The sequence below is a fragment of the Colobus angolensis genome, unplaced genomic scaffold, assembly GCF_000951035.1.
Source record: "Colobus angolensis palliatus isolate OR3802 unplaced genomic scaffold, Cang.pa_1.0 Scaffold344, whole genome shotgun sequence".
Lineage (NCBI taxonomy): Eukaryota > Metazoa > Chordata > Mammalia > Primates > Cercopithecidae > Colobus > Colobus angolensis.
The window spans coordinates 2,350,613-2,370,142 of record NW_012116755.1 but is presented as its reverse complement, the minus strand read 5'-3'; the positions used below and the strand labels follow the sequence as shown (position 1 = coordinate 2,370,142).

General features: G+C 45.5%; 2 protein-coding genes across 4 annotated transcripts in view; one reads left to right on the top strand and one right to left on the bottom strand.

Moving 5' to 3' along the window:
* The window catches only part of LZTFL1 (leucine zipper transcription factor-like 1), a 94,789-nt gene that overhangs the window by 8,469 nt on the left and 66,790 nt on the right, over positions 1 to 19,530 (top strand). The gene's annotated exons all lie outside the window — the stretch shown is intronic.
* The window catches only part of CCR9 (chemokine (C-C motif) receptor 9), a 19,768-nt gene continuing 4,557 nt past the window's right edge, over positions 4,320 to 19,530 (bottom strand). Inside the window, exons 2-4 of one of the 3 annotated variants that reach the window (XM_011952664.1) lie at positions 12,686 to 12,734; positions 10,031 to 10,116; positions 4,320 to 6,659 (exon numbers count right to left, since the gene is read on the bottom strand). In XM_011952664.1, coding sequence (XP_011808054.1) covers positions 5,571 to 6,644 — 1,074 coding nt within the window. In that variant the 5' untranslated portion in view covers positions 6,645 to 6,659; positions 10,031 to 10,116; positions 12,686 to 12,734 and the 3' untranslated portion in view covers positions 4,320 to 5,570. The remainder of the gene's footprint in view (positions 6,660 to 10,030; positions 10,117 to 12,685; positions 12,735 to 19,530) is intronic. The other 2 variants (XM_011952663.1, XM_011952665.1) reach the window with 2 other exon arrangements.

Here is a 19,530-nt window from a genome sequence, read left to right as displayed (position 1 = left end):
GGGTTGTTTACACTGTTCAGAAATTTCCAGATGACCTAATTCAGATGTGCTTGAAATGTGTATATGAGGTCTAGAAAGTGGAGAGTCTGCAGAAGGACGTTGCAGCAGACGCAGGAAGAGACAGGTTCCTTGAAACACCTACCTGCCCACAGAGCCTGGCCTGAGCGAGGGTGGTCACGGGTGGGGCCGTCCTCAGGCCAGAGAATCCAGGCAGCAGCAGCTTTTCAGGGAAGCCTGGAGGGTGACTCCCAGAAGGAGATGCCAGTCCCTTGGCAGGGGAGGCTCGGGAGAGCTCCTCAGATCTGAGCCTGGGATCTGGTGAAAGCCCCAGCCCAGGCAGACCCGGGACTGGGGCCTAAGCCTGGCCACCTAGACCCAGAGAGGAAGAGCCAGGGTGGAAACCAGCCCTGCAGACCACTGGCCATGGGCCAACCTGAGAGGCCAGCATGCCCCTTGAGGTCATCCGACTGGCTGCAGAGGAGATCTGGGGTCACGTGGGGACAGTAGTGAGTAATGCCTGGATCCCACACAGGGAATCTGACCTAAAGCCACATCTTGTACGGGGCCCAGAAAAGTTATTCATAGGTCTTGAATCTGAGAGAGAGGAGCCAGGGAAGGGAGAGGCAGGGGAATGGGGCAAGGAGAGGAGGAAAGCCAACAGCAGGAATTCTACAGCTCAGACACATGCCTAGGCCCGGGTGTTAGGTCCTTGGACCTGCACATGCACACCTCCGGTGAAATCTGTGGCTTCTTCATGAAGGAATTAAGGCTCCACAGCCATATGTATCTGGGGAAGAGCCTGGGAGAGGTAGCAGCTAGGAACCTTCTTGATTCTGTGAAGACGACGCCATCGTCCTTGCCAGCACACCCTCGTGTGCATTTTTGAAGAAGGGAGTCAGCAGGGCCTTGGCTGTGGCGTGTTACCATTTAGCGTTTGCATGGCATGGTCAGTGGGAGGAGTGCTGGCCGAGCCCGTGTCTGTCCATCTTTTCAGCCCCTGGTCCTCAGCACAAAGTCTGGCTTGGCAAATGCCAGTCAACCCTCCAAAGCAAGGGCTGGTTTGTCTGACCATGTCAGGCAAAGCCAATTACTAATTGCATGGGCTCAGATGAGTTACTTAGCATCTCTGAGGCTCAGCTCCTTCCTCTGTAAATCAGGGTTAGCAATATTCTGGGAGAGATTGTGACTGTCTCATATACCGTGGGGCCCCTGGCATGCAGCTGGTGCCCAAGCATATCTGCTGAATGCTTAGGTTATAATGAGACAGGACCCATGCTCTCAGCCTTCTCAGAGGAGTTCTGTGACTGGCACCCAGCCAAGCTATGGATCTCCTGCATACCCAGTGTTCTTACCCATCCAGCCTTAGGTGGGCTCTTGGAATTGGCAGCCCCTGGTGAGAAAATTGTTGCAGGACAACTTCTCTAGAAGGAGGTATTGAGATGGAGTTTGGGGTGCAAGGTGTTTATTAGGAATCAATGCCTGTGGAGGGATGTGAGAAGAAGCATGATTGGGCAGAAAGAGAACTCGAACTGCCCTGAAGGCTCCACAAAGCCCTGGCTTTGGAGAGTCAAACAGCATTTGCCAAGCCAGACTTTGTTCTAAGGACCAGGGGCTAAAAAGACCGACAGGCACAAGGTTGGCCAGCACCCCACTCACTGACCATGTCATGCAGATGCTAAATGGTGACATGTGACAGCCAAGGCCCTGCTGATTCCCTCCAGTGCCAGTGCACCATGAGGGTGTGCTGGCAGAGTGCCCTGGAGTGGATTCTGCCCATCAGAACTTCACCATGGGACTGAGATGATGCTATTCTCTGTCTCACAGGCACCAGAGACAGGTGACCCTGGGAAGACCTGGCTTGGGCAGGGCGGCTCTGCAGTGGAGGCAGGCCCTGAAGAACTGGCAACCAGAGGGCCTGTGCCGACCACACTCCCTACAAGTTCTTTCTTGAGGCATCTCCATATGACCATAGAGATTTTTTGCTTAGCTTGTGGTGCTGCAATTGAGTGTATACAATTAAATATATGGAGAGGACCTCATAAGGAATCACTTGTTGGAAAGACACATATTTGCATGTCACTTTTAGGCTTTGATAATATAAAAGTCAAAGAAAGGCTTTAAATGGGTCATTTGCTGTCTGGGTTGTCTGTTCCAATAATGTAGGAATGATTAGAGAACTAGCTCATTGTTCCAGGAGCATGTTGGATAGGGACCTCAACTGGAAGGGAGGAGCACATGAGATGGGGAAAGAGAGAGACTTTATTGCAGAAGCACTATGGTGTGTTTTGGCTGGGAGGGGAAGTCTAAGGCTGTGGTACTTACTAACCACACACAATGACTAAACAATCAGTGACTACTCGTTGACTGGAGGGAAAGATTTTTTTTGAATATCTAAAACATGTAAGGTGCAGGTGCTGGAGCCCATGGTTGCTTCTCTTTTTTCAAAGTCACGGGGAGCTCCTGAACAGACCTCACACTGAGACAGGCTGACTAGTGTATAGGAGAAGAACCCTCCGGTGAAGTTGGAGTGGCCAACTTCAGTGAGGGACAGAGATCTGTGGGCACTGGAGCCAGGCTGGTGCTGGGGGATGATTTCGGCTGTGCTTTGTTCTGGACCCCACAAGAAGCTCCAGTTCTTGTGAGGCCAACTTAGAACTGGAAAGCCAAGCAAACCCACTCAAAGATTGCAAACACAGAAGAACCATCTGGAAGTGTGAGACAGCTTCGCATCGATGAAGCAGAAAGACTGTGGTGGTGTCCAAAGGTGTCGACTCATGAATGCTTCACGACAGCCTTGGCTCTGTATTCAAGTCAACACCATCACAAAAACCAGGATGCCACCCATAATGGCCATACTGCAATGGCGATGGCCTGGGGGAAGGTCCACAGGACCAAAAGGGAAGGAGCTCACTGTGGGCTGCTTCCTTCCTTGCTCAGGACTCTGCAACAACGACAATGAGCAAATGGAAGCGGTTATAGCCACTCAGCTCTCTCAGGAGCTGTGTCAGCTCTCTCAGGAAGCAACCAGGGCAACTCACAAGGCCAAAGCCCTGAACATCAAAACTGGGAAAAACACTGGTGTCTGGTCCTGGTTTAGTCAGTTCCTTCCTTGACCACCAGTCCCCCAGGATGCCCGTAGATAGCAGGACAACATCACTGCCCAAAGGATGTAATGTCCCAGTGCTCAAGATTGGCAATCTTTATTTTCTAGAAGTTTTCTAGCTGCTGAACTCTGACACATGAAGTACATATTTGAGAAATGATTAATTTTAAATGTTTATAAAGATATTAATTCATTATATTGTTCCTACTCCACATAAGGCATTTGTGTGTGATGAGGAGGGTGGGCATTTAAGACATGTACCAGAACAGGTCCACGCAAAGCTACTTGTCCAGGCTCCCACCTGGGGAGGCTCCATAATTGTCTTAGTGAGGCTGTCCTGTGTGAGGCTCAGCAGCACTGGGACTCCCATGACAGAGCGTCAGAACCGCAGTATCTAAAAATAAAAGCCAAACTCAGCTGTGTTCTTTGCACCTAACTGCACAATGTTATTTAGGAGTGGCTCTTGAATCTTGTTTATTCTCTCAAGTTCCTATAAGGGCAAATATCTGGGTCTCCTCTTGGAAATGGTCAATGGATGGCTCTGTCCATAAGTGACCTTGGAGAAGTTATCCTCCCCTTTACTATGGATGCAGTGCCTGTGCTAGGCCCATGTTGATCTGCTGGTCCCAGGTCAATGCTTTCTTCCCACCCACTGTCCCCTCACGGGCAGCATGTCAATGGGATAGCAAGGCCTGCACTTCACCCCTTTGCCCTCCCTGGCTGCTGCCCATGTATGCTCACTTTATTCCTCACTCTCTTGTGCTTTAGAAGTGGGCAGGGAGAAAGAGGGTGAAATGGCAGGGTCCAGTGCTTTTGTGTCCCCTTTGGGAAGGGATGGCGTTGGAACAGAAACCACAACGATCCACAAGGCACTGGGGAAATTAGATGCTTCCTCTAGAGCAAGTGGCAAAGTCAGGGGTGGTTTATGGTGCTGTTCCAATAGTCCTCCTTGGAAATTCCATTTGACTAACACATAAAAGCCTGAGGAGTAAGTTTGGACAGAGGAGAAATAAAAACTTGTCAGCCATGATGGTTTTAAGGTTTTGGAGATCTTATTTCCATTTCCTTATTCCCACTGCTTACTCTTCACATTTTTTTTAAAGACTAGTCAGTTGCAGTAGAGAGAAGCAGGGAAAGTAGAACAAGGAGTTCAATCTGTAACTGATTAAACAATCAGTTGAGATAACTCACTACCTTCAGACCAACCTTCACACCCTTAATATATCTATTTGATCTTTAATTGCACACACTTAAAATATTGAGACAGAGTAAAGAAAGTAACAAGTAATTAATGTTTCATATACACATTAAAAAGCACTTTTCTAATATGCTAAATATTTTCAAAGGTGATACATTTTGCCAAATTGTGAAAAGAAAGACACAAAAGATTCAAAGGTGAATTCTATTATTTTTTTCAGCCTAATCTCTAAGTTAAAAGCTTTTAAAATGTTGCCACTATAGAGTAAGAGAAGAAGAAGCATGGAAGTAAATAGCCCTCCAGCAAGGCCTGTGCTTCACCCCTTTGCCCTCCCTGGCTGCTGCCCGTATCTGCTCACTTTATTCCTCCGAATAAAGTGGGCCTCAGGAAGAAGAAGGCCAAGAAAACCAGCCCATTTTCTAGGGAGCAGACGGTGGACCCAAAGCAAGTGCTACTCAACAGAACAAGCCTACAACAGGGCCAAGGCTGGCTCCTGCGAACCCAGCTGTTATAATCTCCCTGCTCAGGCCATGGAGGGACACTGTCACCATACCAAGGAATAAGTGGAATCCTTGTCGAGGTCAAAACCTCCAGCAGGACAACAGACTTTGGATATCTTGTGGGTGGGGCCAGTTGTCCAGGGGTTCACTGGCCAGACCTGCAGATCGTTTCAAAATCAGAACAAGGACCTTCACTGGCCCAGAACAGAACAAGGAGAACACAAGGAAATTAGGTGTGAGATTGCCTGGAAAGGTTCTAGATCAGGAATCTATAAGACCTGGCATGGGTTATCAGGCTCAAGAGCAGGGTAGAAAATTTCCCAGAGATGGACATTTTCAGGAAACCTTCTGCTTTTGCAGTCTGTAGCAGCAGCCAATGCTTCTGTGTCCCCTTTTGGAAGAGGCAGCATGAGGACTGAAGCCACAGAAGTTCACAGTGGATGGAGAAAATCCAAGGGCTCCTCCAGAGGCAGCGACATTGACGCTCCGGCGAGTGGCACAGCCAGGGTGCTCCACAGTGCTGGTCCTTAGTCCTCCTTTGAGAATCGCAGGCATCACAGTCAAGAGCCAATCAACACCCTCCTTGACTAGTCAGTCGATTTTGAAATATTTGCTTTGGCAAATTCTGACTACAAGTAATCATATTGTTCAGATTCATCCCTTTTTGAGTTTTCTTTTCTCTTTCACTCTCTCTGGTCCCATCAGTGGGGAAACTGTTTCTGTATTTCTCATTTCTTCCAAAAGAACCATGCACCTCAGAGAAGACCCCTCAGAGGGAGAGTGCTCCTGAGGTTGTCTCCAGCAACATAGAAGACAGCTTCAAGCTTCCCTCTCTCCTTGTAAATGAAACCCACTGGGCCTGGCTGATGCAACCCAAGTTCTTCAGGGTTTTCACAAGATCCCGACGGAATCTCTCACCCACAAAAACATAGAGAACAGGGTTCAGGCAACTGTGGAAGAAGGCGATGGTCTGGGTGACCTGGAAGCAGATGTCAATGTTGGTGGAAACGGCACAGCTGGAGATGAACATGACATAGGCGTCAATGGTCTGCACCAACAAAATGCAGTTATAGGGAAACTGAGACAAGACAAAGACGGTCAGGACAGTGATGGTCACTTTTAGGGCCTTGTGCTTGGACGACTTCTTGGCTTGTATCAGGGTGTGAATAATGATGGTGTAACAGCAAGCCATGACCACAAAGGGGAGGAAGAACCCCAGAATGACCTTCAGGGTCAAGACAGCTGACTTCAGTTTGGTGCTCTCGTCGCTAGGGTAAACCATGGTGCAGACAGCAATGCCAGATTCCTCCTTGATTTGGCTGTATAAGATTTCTGGGATGCAGAGCGCAGCTGCCAATACCCAGATGGTAAAGCAAACCATTTTGCTGTACAGAAGCCTTTTCTCCCTCCAAGTGTGTGCTCTCATGGCCTGGGCAATAGCGATGTACCTGTCCACGCTGATGCACATGATCAGCAACACACAGCTGTAGAAGTTCATCTTGTACATGCTGTTGACCACCTTGCACATGAAGGTCTGGAATTTCCACTGGTCAGCAGTGGCAATGGCCCAGAAGGGAAGAGTGACAAGAAAGAGGAGGTCAGCAATTGCCAAATTCAAAAGGAACATGTCGGTCATGGTCTTCACTCTTGTGCAGTACCAGTAGACCAGGATGACCAGACTGTTGCCCAAGGTGCCCACGATGAACACAAGCCAGTACAAGGGCGGGAGGAAATGGCTCGCAAACTGCCTGACATTGTTTTTCTCACAGTAGAAGTCAGTGAAGTTGAAGTTGACGTAGTCTTCCATGGAAGAGGTGGATTCAGAGCCATAGTCATCAGCCATGTTAGGAATAGGGCTCTGCAAGGGGACACAAGATGGCATTAGGTCAAGGAAAATATTTTGAAGGTCCTGTCTGATGGCAGAGGCATGGACCTCTTGACCCTTCCAACCCTCAAACACCTATGGTAAGGCCAAAGACACGTAGGCATTCTGAGGCCTAGGATGTAGGCATTCTGAGGACATCTGCTTGGGTTGTCACATATTTATTTATTCAACAGATGTTTATTAAGCACGTACTGTATGTTGGCTACTGTGCTATGCACCAAAGAAACTGTAGTAAATAAGTCAGATGTGTGTCTTCACTCTCAGGGAACTTACCTACCCATAGAGCAACCAGACAAGTGAATGAACATTTATAGTGTGCATGCCAAGTGCTCTGATAGGGTAAGAGTGCCTCTACACTCTTGATGGGCAGTTTTATCAAACTGTGGGTATGACTGTGATCGTCCTTCTCCTGTCTATTCAGTTTTTCACTGACCCTAAAAAAAGGTCAGCAAGGGCTCTTAAACTCATCTGGATCCCAGTCCCTTGAGTTTCCTGAAAGCTCCAGGAGCACCAGCATACACCCACGTACACATGCACATACACATATACACACAGACACTCTCAACCCCACGTACACACACAAGCACCATGACCTGCTCTATATTTAGCAGGACCCACGGTCCAAAAATTTAGGAATTTCAACACATCCAGCATTCAATCAAACAAGCAGCCCTTCTAAGCACAGGGCCCCTGTGTGACTGTGTGGGTTGCACAGCCATGAAGCTGGCCCCAACAAGCACACACACTCACATGTACATGCATACACATAATACATGCACTTGCACATGCTCTCATGTACACAAACCTGCCAACACTCATGCTCACACGCACATATATACACGCTCATGCATGCACACATATATACGCGCATATACGCGCATACGCACACACACTTCTTACACTTTTTTGGGGTTCCTGAATCAGAAGCCATCCTAGAACCCCTCCCACGGAAACAGGAAATGAGGGCTGGAAATGAGACCCTGAGATGTAAGCCCTTGAGTCAAACCTGGGGTGGGAGGGAATGAAGGACGTGGACTGCCCATGGAGGAGGAGGGGAGAGTCCCTGCCACGCCTGCTACATTCCTTCCAAAACCTCTGCCCACAGATCCTCAAACACTCTCACTTCCCACCAGTTTCCCTCCCAGTGCTCCCATTAGGACTCCCAAATTCCACCAGGGACTACCAGCTCTCACTCCCTTTCCTCGAGGGACATTCCTTGCCAAATCTCATCTCTACTTTTATTTCTCCTGAGGCAAATGCGGTAGTTCAATTCATCTGGATGCATTTGGACTAGAAGTCACCCAAAATCCACAGTAAGTTTTTATTTTGTTTTGAACAGTTAATATTAACAAATATATAAGTACAAAGATTATTTTATGTACTTAAATGTTTATATTTAAATAACAAAATATTCTCTACCTTCTATTAGCTGGGCTCTCCCTATCTGTATACGTTGTAATATCCATCTATTTCTAGTAGATCAGACCAGCATTTCCCAAATCATGTTTTGGGTGGAACACTAATGGTTAAAATAGTTGAGCATCTCTGCTGCATATTTCTTCTTTGAAATTCACAATACTCCTGAGCACACTGAAGGATCTGAAAAGTCCTACAGAACTTGTTTTATTTATTTGTTTCTTTGTTTGTTTTGAGACGGATTTTCACTCTTGCTGCCCAGGCTGGAGTGCATGGCGCCATCTCGGCTCACTGAAACCTCCACCTCCCAGGTTCAAGTGATTCTCCTGCCTCAGCCTCCTGACTAGCTGGGATTACAGGTGCATGCCACCATGCCTGGCTAATTTTTTTTTTTTTTTTTTTTTGAGACGGAGTCTCGCTCTGTCACCCAGGCTGGAGTATAGTGGCATGGTCTTAGCTCACTGCAAGCTCTGCCTCCCGGGTTCACGCCATTCTCCTGCCTCAGACTTCTGAGTAGCTGGGACTACAGGTGCCCACCACCACGCCCGGCTAATTTTTTGTATTTTTAGTAGAGACGAGGTTTCACCATGTTGATCAGGCTGGTCTCGAACTTCTGACCCCGTGATCTGCCCACCTCGGCCTCCCAAAGTGCTGGTCACGGCGACTGGCCCAGAACTTGTTTTATTTTAATTACACAGTAGCACAGTAAAGACTCTGAGAAATCCTTCAGAATCAGTTGAATTTTGTTTAACAATGTTTTCAAACCTTATTGGAATATAGAACCCGTTGTGTGTGTGTTTGTGGAGGGCTTCTTAGATATCAGGGCTCACTGAGTTGATTGATAAAGGACAGTAGATGTTAGTCCTATCTGGGCCTTGGCTGGCAGGAAATAGCAGGAGGACCCAAGGTAACTTGGATGACAACTGGGAAAATCTGACATCTAGTCCTGACTCCATCTCCAATATGTGACCAAGAGAAAACCCTATTGCAAAGAGCGGGACCCAGGAGCAGGATCCTGGAGGTGGCTCTTCGGGCCAGGGCAGCTGGAAATGGCCCACTACTGCAAAGAACTACAGAAAACTCATCTCCCTATTTTATATGGGATTAGTCCCTAGGCCTGATTTATCCATTTCAGTTTACACTTAGAGATGTTTCTTCTGGCATTGGCCCTCATCTGGAAACCCAGCCTCTTGAGAGGACAGACCTCCTAGGTGACACACATTTTAGAGACATGCCAGGAGAATCCTCCCAACGCTGGACACGGGAACCAGTTGCAATCATGGCCCCACTAAGACAGTCATCCTGTAGGAGGTGAGGTTTGAGTGGACTTTGAGGGAAAGAAGTACTTGAGGATAGAAGGAAGACTGTGAAGAGCATGGAGACCCCAAAGTGGACGTGACAGCAGGTTTAAGAGGTTGGGAGGATGACCTTTTGGAGGAACCTCAGTAAAACCCAGTAAAACCATGCAGGTGAGCAAGTACCGACCGTGAATCCACAGATGAATAGGTACTAAACTTGCTCTTGAAGTTTTTGTTTGTTATTTGTGAGTTGGTGTTTTTTGGTTTTTGGGTTTTTTTTTTGGTCAAATAGTTTTAATAGACTCTCTCACACATGAGCCTGAGCCCAAGGCTGTGAAGCAAATTGCAAGCAGCCTCACAGATGAGGGCCCAGGGGTCTTGCTGCATGGAGTTGCTTCTCCGGTCCAGCAAGCCTGCTCTCCTCCTGCTGCAGCTCCAGGTAGCGAGGAGCAGCATGGATTTTAAAGACATGTTAAGAGGAGGACAGACAAGGGAGAAAGAGGAAGGCAAGGGAGGAAAGAGGGTATGCTTGGCAAAAGGACAAGCACAAGAGACGGCTTTGGTTCATGGGGAGAAAATGAGACGGGGAGTGGGGAGCGGGGGCAGGTAGGAAGGCCAGCATCACTTAGCTGTGTTAGTCCTGGGCTAAGGTGCTGGAAGGAGGTGGATTCCTGGGCCAGCGAGGGAAGGCGATCTGGAGCGGGGCCTGGAGGAGACTGTAGAAGGGGCAGAAGGGGAGAAATATGCAGAAGTCCCAGGACCTGGGTGACCCAGCTTTCTCCACGGCCCAGCGAGTAGGCACAGCCAACACTCCCAAGACTGAATCCCAGACAAGGATATTGTGTCCTGCTGGAAGCCCAGGGGCATAGTTTTTCTGCTGGGTGAGGATTAAGGACCTCATGCTTTTGCATGAAGTTAGTTAGGTTAGGGACTCCCCAGGCATATTTTTTAAGTAATTGAATTTTACACCCCAAATCTAGATTTATATAAAATTTGTCAGGACCACAAGAGGAATCCTGGAATAATACCCCCTGTGTCACAACTCTTAGACATCAAATCCTCTGGAAATCCCCCAGTAAATGTAAACAAACCTCAGTGCACAACCAGGGCAAGGGGCTCATCCTGCCTGTCTGTGTCCCGGGCAAGCCTCTGAGCGCACAGGCTGTTGCTCACACACAGACATGTCTTCTTCCCTCAGGAGTCCTGGGCTCAGAAGCAGCAGCCCAGGCATCCTGGTTGTGAACACCCAGAGCAGGAAGAAGGTCCCAGAGCTTTCCAGGGACTCCTTCTCTGACTCATGTGTTCTTTGGAAACCTTTGGCCAGACTCAGGCTCAAGATTCCCCTCTCTGGGGAATGGACAGAGAAAGGGCAGGGACTGTGCTTGCCAAGGCTTCATTGTGCCTTAGCACCAAGAATGGGCACAAGGGAATGGGAGCGATGGAATAAGAGAGGGCACAAGAAGGAAGGAGGTGGGGAAACAATGAATTTGTTATCAGCAGGGACGCCGGCAGACACCTTGGCCCCACACTTAAGGAAGTATTAAATCCCAACAATCAGACCTGGATTTCAGTGCTTTGACATTCACCCTGAGGGAGCAACCCGGCAAAGCTATGACTGCCGGCAGCACCCCTCAAGGGCTCTTCCTCCAAATCTCTATGAGACCTTGAACCCTCAAACCACCTTCCCCAGTCTTCGTCTCCTCATCTGTAAACAGGACTCTGCCTTTACTGTGACGCTGAAGGAATGTGGGGCACCTGCATGGGTGACTGGCCCAGCACATCCTCAGAAAGGTGGCCACAGGGTGCCACGGCTACTTTCCATGGAATGTGGGATCCAGGGCCACAGGGGTCCTATCTTCTTCCCATTTAGATGGCGCCAGACTCCTCTGATTAGAGAAGGTCATTATTGAGGTGCAGTTTCCTTCTTATCTGGGGCTGCTTTTCAGAGTTTGGCTATTATCCAAGATCCCAAATGATAAAACCAAATGACTGGCAATCTCAGAAGCAGCCCTGGCTCTGCTGCCTTCATCTACTTCTGTTTCCACAGCCTCAGGTATTGAAAGGTGAATTTAATGCAGGAGAAACTGAAGCATCTACTTTTGGTCAGAAGAATAGTTACTTCACCAGGACCAAATTAATTACTTTTTTGTTGTTATGGATATAGGTGCAACTAGGTAACTACACATATGTAATACTAATGAATGATTAGCATATCATAAATAATTTAGTTGATGAACTGTTTCAACCACCACTCTCTTTAGATCATGGAAACCCACAATGTACTGTGAGGCAGTTTGTTAGCCCACCTGCTAGGAAGTCTGGATTTCAATTATCTACATGTAAAACCCAGGCTTTCCCTTTGAGAAAAGCAAAATTAAAGCCCTTAGGTAATTTCGTAAGGCATTTATGAATCTAACAAAAGCATGGGAAATTAATTTGATTCTATACTTAACTACATTTGGCTGTAAAAGAAAAAAAGATTCTCTGGATTATGATTTGATTCACCGATTTTTTTGTTGTTGTTGTTTAAGACAGAGTCTCACTTTGTTGCCCAGGCTGGAGTGCAGTGGCGTGATCTTGGCTCATTGCAACCTCCACCTCCCAGGCTCAAGCGACTATCGTGCCTCAGCCTCCCAAGTAGCTGGGATTACATGCGTATGCCACCACACCCAGCTATTTTTGTATTTTTAGTAGAGATGGGGTTTCGCCATGTTGGGCAGGCTGGTCTTGAAATCTTGGCCTCGGCCAGGTGATCCGCCCACCTCTGCCTCCCAAAGTGCTAGGATTATAGGCATGAGCTACCGTGCCCAGCCTAACTCACTAATTTTTGTTCAGCTCTTGACCTTTCAGGGGAATATATACTGTTATGTGTTTTCATAAGGTCTACATAATGTTATACAGGAAACACAACTAATGTGCCCACCATGGGTTTTTTAAAAGCAAATTACATGAATTCTCCCTTTACCTCATTTGTCTGAGTTTTAGAACAGGCACATGGAACTAAGCACACCCTAGTTAAAGGTCATTAAAAACCCTTAGCTATTTATAACACCACATTTTCCTCTGTCTCCACAACATACCCCAAAGCGTAGCTACCTCTTTGCATTTGCAAAACCTTCTGTGCTGGACAGCAACCTACCCAGTAATGGGCATTGCCAGGCAGAGATCTTACCCTGGGAAACCACACAGATAAATCCTTCCCCCACAATGGATCCTTCCCACACCCCCTTAAAAGGGAAGATGAACGTATGTTTTGAGGAGCCGGAGGAGCATGGCTGTACTCACTGTGAAGTCTGTGGGTGTCATGGTGCGTCAGTCAGATGCAAGCCTGCTCCTGGAAAAGGAACAAACATCAAAAAGGGGACTGGCTTGTAAATGTATAGTAACAACCAAATGCCAAAAAGATGAAGATTAAATTTTAAATCTGTTTGTTCTTCTGAAAAAAATATGCCAAGCAGGAGTTAGAGTCTATATAGTGTTCTAGGTTTCAGAATCATCTCAGTCGTCCACACAGAAATGCAAGAACCTCTCCTTTGAAGTTATCATTCACTTCTTTGACTCTGAGGGTCACCTGATTCTAGCATTTGTTTTCTTTCTACTTAGACAATAATTCGTGCATCTCACATCCACACATGAGGAATGGCAGGGGGGCTGTTAAATTTTTCCCAGCCCATCCTTTCTACATTAGCTCCCCTTCCCTTGATTGAGCTTCTCTGTCCCGTCCTGTTTCGCTGACTGGTTCCCCTTCCTCTGCTCTATCAGCTAAGGGACTCACCGAAGCTAACAGGACAGTGGTCGCTTTGAGAATGCCCTGGGCTCTGGACTCCCCAGGAAAAGGGCCTTTGAGTAACCAGGTGGCACGAAGAACATGAGGGCTGGTTGGCGCCCGCTGGGGTTGAGGCCCCCTCCCTAAGAGACCCAGTGCCCCCCAGAACCCACCTTCCTCCTCTTTACCCTGACTTCAGCAGGAAAAGGAAGTCCTAGGTTTGTGTACTGAAGAAAACGAGTTCTAGTTCCCTAGTGCACAGAGCCTCAGAACTGACTGCAATAAATCTCGAGTTGTCATTTTCATGTGTTTTGAATTTCTTTAAAGCCCACCCCTGTATAACCGAAGAAATAACAGCTTGACTGCCTTCAAGGACGGAGTCTGTGCCTGAGCTGGGGCATTTCCTTTTATACTCTTAGCAAGTACATTTCAAAGAAACATGTCCAGTGTCACACCCCAAAGTTCTCGAAAAAAATAATCTCTTTCATAAATCCAATCCTAACCTGTTGGCTTCCTTTCCATAACAACATCATGACCCCACCCTGCTTTTCTGAAAGTACAGTGGTTCCCAATGCATAATGTGTGGTAAAACCACTTTGGAAAACTGGCAGTTTCTTAAGACGTTATTCATGGACTCACCATGTGATCCAGTCATCCTAAGTATTCACCCAAGAAAGTTGTAAGCATATGTCCCCATAAAGACCAGTATGTGAATGTTCATTACAGCTTTACTCTGTAGTAGCCAAAAACTGCTAACAGCCTAAATGCCCATCAAGTAGTAAATGGATAAGTTAACTTTGAAATATCCATCCAATGGAATAGGGAATGAATGATTGATTCACACAGCAACATGGACAAGTCTCCAAACAATTATGCCAAGAAGCCAGACCAAAGGGAGTTCATACTGTATGATTTCACTTGTATAAAACTCTAGATAATGCAAACTAATCTATTATGATGGAAAGCAGAATCACTGATTTCCTGGCAATAGAGAGAGAGAAGGGGAGGTGGCTGGGCATGGTGGCTCACACCTATAATCCCAGCACTTTGGGAGGCCAAGGTGGGTAGATCACCTGAGGTCGGGAATTCGAGACCAGTCTGGCCAACATGATGAAACCCCATTTCTACAAAAATACAAAAAATTAGCCAGGTGTGGTGGTGTGAGCCTGTAATCTCAGCTACTCAGGAGGCTGAGGCAGGAGGATCACTTGAACCTGGGAGGCAGAGGTTGCAGTGAGCCAAGATTGTACCACTGCACTCCAGTCTGGGCGACACAGCAAGACTCCGTCTCAAAAAAAAAAAAAAAAAAAAAAAAAAAAAAAAAGAGAGAGAGAGAGAAGTGGAGCGTGGGAGGGCAGGAGGGCAGGTGGGTACAAAGAAAACCTCAATGGGGGATAAATATGTTCACTGTCTGGGTTGTGTGAGAGCTTCACAGGGGTGTATGTATGTCAGAACGTACATTCTGCATTTTAATATTTGTGGTTTATTGTAATTGGACCTCAGTAAAGCTGTTCAAGTGAGGCAGGGAAAACAAAGTACGACGAAAACATTCTGGTTTTCTTCACTTCTCAGTGTCGTCTCTGGCTGTCAGCAGGCCCTAAGGAGGAAGGCAGCCAGAACTTCCTCCTGGTAACCTCTCTGCTGGTAGCTTTTCAAAAGTACACTGGAGTGCCTTGTGCTGTTATAGCCACTATGGACCCATGTGGGTTTTTTTTTTTTTTTTTTTGGTTTGATCGTGTGGGTTTTTTCTTTTTATTTTAGCTTCAGGGGTATATGTGCAGGTTTGTTATATAGGTAAATTGTGCTTCATGGGGGCTTGGTGTTTAGATTATTTCGCCACCCAGGTTAATAAGCATAGTACCTGATTGGTAGATAGTTTTCTGATCCTTACCCTCCTACTTCCCTCCATCGTCAAGGAGGTCCCAGTGTCTGTTGTTCCCTTTTTTGTGTCTATATGTACTTAACGTTTAACTCCCACTTATAAATGAGAACATGTGACATTTGGTTTTCTGTTCCTGTGTGAGTTCACTTAGGATAATGGCCTCCAGTTCCATCCATGTTAAAGGACATGATCTTGTTCTTTTTTATGGCTGTGTAGTATTCCATGGTGTATATGTACCACATTTTCCTTCTCCAGTCTATCGTTGATGAACACTTAGGTTGATTCCATGTCTTTGCTATTGTGAATAGTGTTGTAATGAACATACATGTTCATGTGTCTTTATACCCATATGTTTTTAAGATTAAATTAGATAGATGATTGATAGATAGATGGATAGATAGATAGATAGATAAATAGATAGACAGACAGACAGATAGATAGATAATTTGTGTGTATATGTATGTGTGTTTCACATACATATTTCCTGGCTCTGTCTGCTGAGAGGACCTAAAAGCAATGATACACAACATAATGAGCGCCTAGTGCCCTGATCTTGGAGTCTAAACACCTTTCTCCACTAAAGCAGCCAGGACTCCTTGGAGACATGTAACTACACGTTGATGGTGTGGATTTGAAAACCAGCTGGTTGGTCTTCAAACTCAATACCACCAGCGTGGAAGCAAACCAATGTCACATTTGTCCTAAACAGTTGAGAAGGGAAGGCACAGCATCTTTATTCCTGGAAAAAATGTCAGCCTAAATCAAAGAATGAGGAAGCATCAGAAAAACCCAAAATGAAGGACTTTCTGCAAAGTAACCGGCCAAATATCAAGGTCAAGTGACACAAAGAAAAACTGAGAAACCATCTTAGGTTGAAGGAGACTAAAGAGACAGGACAAGTAGATACAATGCAAGAACCTGGATTTGGTCCTAGAGTGGGGAAAAAATAATTCTAAAGGACATTACTGGGAAATTAAGGGTCTTACAATCGGCACTGTGAATTCGATGATAGTGCTGGATCCGTGTTAAACTTCCTGATTTTGCTGACTGCGTTGTGGTTTTACAGGAGAATGCCCCTGTTCTTAGGAACTGTCCCCTGAAGTATTTAGGGGCAAAAGAGCACAGTGTCTTTGACATATTCTCAAAGGATTCAAAAAATATGCAAAAAAATGCAAAAAATTAATGAAAACATATGTATATAGAGAGAAGGAGAACAATAAAGCCAGTGGGACAAAATGAAAACAATAGTTAGGGGGAAGGGTTTATAAGCATTCTTTATACAACTCTTCACTTTTCAGTAAGCCTGAAATTAGATACAAGTAAGACTCACAATACATTTTTAAAAGAAGAGGAAAAAATATTTTGGCAATTGACCCTACGACACAAGAAAGCCTGGAACAGGACTGTGTCTGAAATAAAAATGAGTAGCCCAGCCTCCGGCCGTGACCTTACCCAGCCACCCGGGCATGCACCGAATTTCACTGCAGCCCTCTGGGGGCCAGGAAAACGCTGGCATTTATCTGAAAAAAGACCATGCTTTTCTTTTATGACTTTTTTTGTTACAAAAGTAACACATACGTTTGTAGGAAGTTTGGCAAATACACAAAAACCAAGAGGAGAAAATTAAAATCACCCATAATCTTTCTACCCCTAAATAACGACTTTTAACTTTCTGTTGTTTTCCCTCCCAGCCGTGTTTCTATGAATTCGTACACTTTGAACTTTTATTTTCTTTTTCTCACCTAACAGATTACAAGCATTTCCTTCATCATTAAACATTCTTCAGACAGGTGAAGGCATCAGCTACATGGCATTCCGACAGGGGCTGTGCTCCAATTCATTAAAACATTCCCCTCTGTAGGGCAATTCACCTGCTTCTAACTTCTTTTTATAGTTATTTTGAAATATTTCCCAGGTGAATGAAAGATGCATTTTCTTCAGAACGGTTGTATTCTGCCCCTTTCCTGCTAAGCCAAAGACCTAAGAACTTTCCCCAGGCAGTATTTTTGAACTGTTCTGACATCTTCAGCTCTGTGGAGTGATTGCTTCCTGCATGGCATGACTCCAGGTGCCATCAAGAAGCCCAGTGAGCCTCTGTTTTGAAATAAGGAACTCACCCAGCAAGCAGAAAAGCAGCTACTTTGGAGTTAAGAATTACTCCTCTTTTTTTCCCCCAGATGAAAAATGCCCAGTTGAGTTGGGAAGACCTCAACTTAGCAAATTTAATTTTATTACACCTTGGGGAATAGGGAGGTTGATTTTTGAGATATCAGTGAGAAAACACTTTATATATATTTCTAATACCCAGGGCTTATGTCACCTCCTTTTTCCTTGCATGAAAGGATTGAATATGAATCATGTAATATCTGAGAAAAATTCCCAAAAAAAGAAGCCACAAAAAGAAGAAAGAATGGCTTTGGTTATAGTGAGTAATAGCAAGGTTCAGACTGGAAATAGCAATAGCTGGTAATGATGTTGGTAAGAGTTTGGAGAAAAGGCCTCCACACTGCTGTGAGGAGTATACATTTACGTGATCTTTTTGGAGGGTTAAGCCGCGTATCTGTCACAATTTACAAAGCACAACATCTCTGATTCTGCAGCACGTCTGCTTGGAATTTGCCCTACTGGTATTCTCACAAAAGAACACAAGGGTCCAGGTGTGGGGATATATGTTGGAGCAGAACAAAAATTGGAAAACAGCTTAAACATTCAGCAATTGGTAATATTATGACACATCAATCCAATAAACCACATGTAGCCAATAAACAAGGATGGTCCTCATGCTGAAAAGAGGTCCCCAAGACTCTAAGATTAAAATGCAACATGTAGGAAGGCTTATGTTGTGTGATCTTTTTTTAAAAAAATAGATAGAGAAAGACATACACTGCACTGCTCACCAGCACCGAAACATTTTCTGGAAGGAGACTGAACCACGATGACCAATGGAAAATCAACTCATGTTTTCATTTAGATTTTGCAAACTATTTAAATACCTTACCTAGTGTGTGAAATTTTAAGAGCTGTCATAAAAATAACTTAGATTTTAAAAAAAGAAGAAGCCCAGTGCTCTAACGTTCAGCACACCTGTTTACAAAACTCATCTAGAGGAGGAACTTGTAGCCTGCTCCAGTTACCGCAGAAAGAGCAAGCCTAGTAGTTACATTCACCATGGCCAATTTGTGCACCTAAATTGTGCACTAGCCTTCTATAAAGGTTTGTCTTTTTTTTTTTTTTCTAAAAAAGGTAATATATAAATACAAGCCAGGCAAGATGGCTCATGCCTGTAATTCCAACACTTTGGGAGGCTGAGGCGGGAGCATCACTTGAGGCCAGGAATTTGAGATCAGCCTGGGCAACATAGAAAGACCCGTCTCTACAAAATTTTTAAAATATGCCAGGCATGGTTGCCTACCCTGTAGTCCCAGCTACTCAGCTGGCTGAGGCAGGACAATCGCTTGAACCCAGGAGTTCAAGGCTGAAGTGAGCTAACATCGCACCACTGCACTGCAGCCTGAGTGACAGAGCAAGACCCTGTCTCTAAAATAAATAAACACATAAATAGTATATATAATGTAATATATTATAGTATATCATAGAATGTAATATATTACATTTTATACAATATGCATCTGCTTCTGGCTCATAGAAAATTTGGAGAGAGCCAAAGAGTAAAAACAGGACCTACCCCTCCCTAGACTCCACATCTAGAACCTCCAGACAGCCTTGCCATCTATTTCTCTTTCATTTTTGTCAGAATACGTCTCAAATATTTTATTCTCCCACCTACTAAGTCTCAGTGCTTGCTTTCATTTTCTTCTTGCCGCTGAGAAAGAGGGAAAAATATAGGGGGGAAAATCCCACATTTGACCGAACATACTGAGAGCGAGGACCATCTCAGTGGTCTGTCAGGAGTGGATGGGCAGTTGACTCGGCACTGCAGCAAATCTCTCCCTTGCTGCTCAGTGAGGCCTTGTTGCAGGTGCCATGGGCCACCCATCGAACCCACTTATTCAATGTGCCTTGAGTACCTGATACATTTATTTGGCTTAAACAATGTATAAGACATGATCCATGTCCTCAAGAAGCTTGCATTCAAGTACAGTGGGTAAGTCATGGCTGCAAATAACAATGAATGGAAAATGCTATGAGTTGTGCTAGGAATTGGAAGGAAGAAGTCATGTCTGTAGCTCTGGGGAAAATCCAGGAGGGCTTCATTGAGGAGGTGACATTTTTGCGAGTCCTTGAGGGCTGAAGAGCATGGAGACATGCAATAAGGAGATGGAACATTGCTCCAGGGTGAGAAAACATACGGACAAAGGCATGAAAGCCAGAAAGCATGGAGTATGTGCAGGGACCTGGGAGATAAAGGAAGGGAGAGAGCTGCTAATTCTCCAAAAGAGAAAAGTACCTGTTAGAAAAGTTAGCTTGGAACCTATTATTATCCAATCATTATTTTTGTATTCTCTAACATACTTTTTTTTT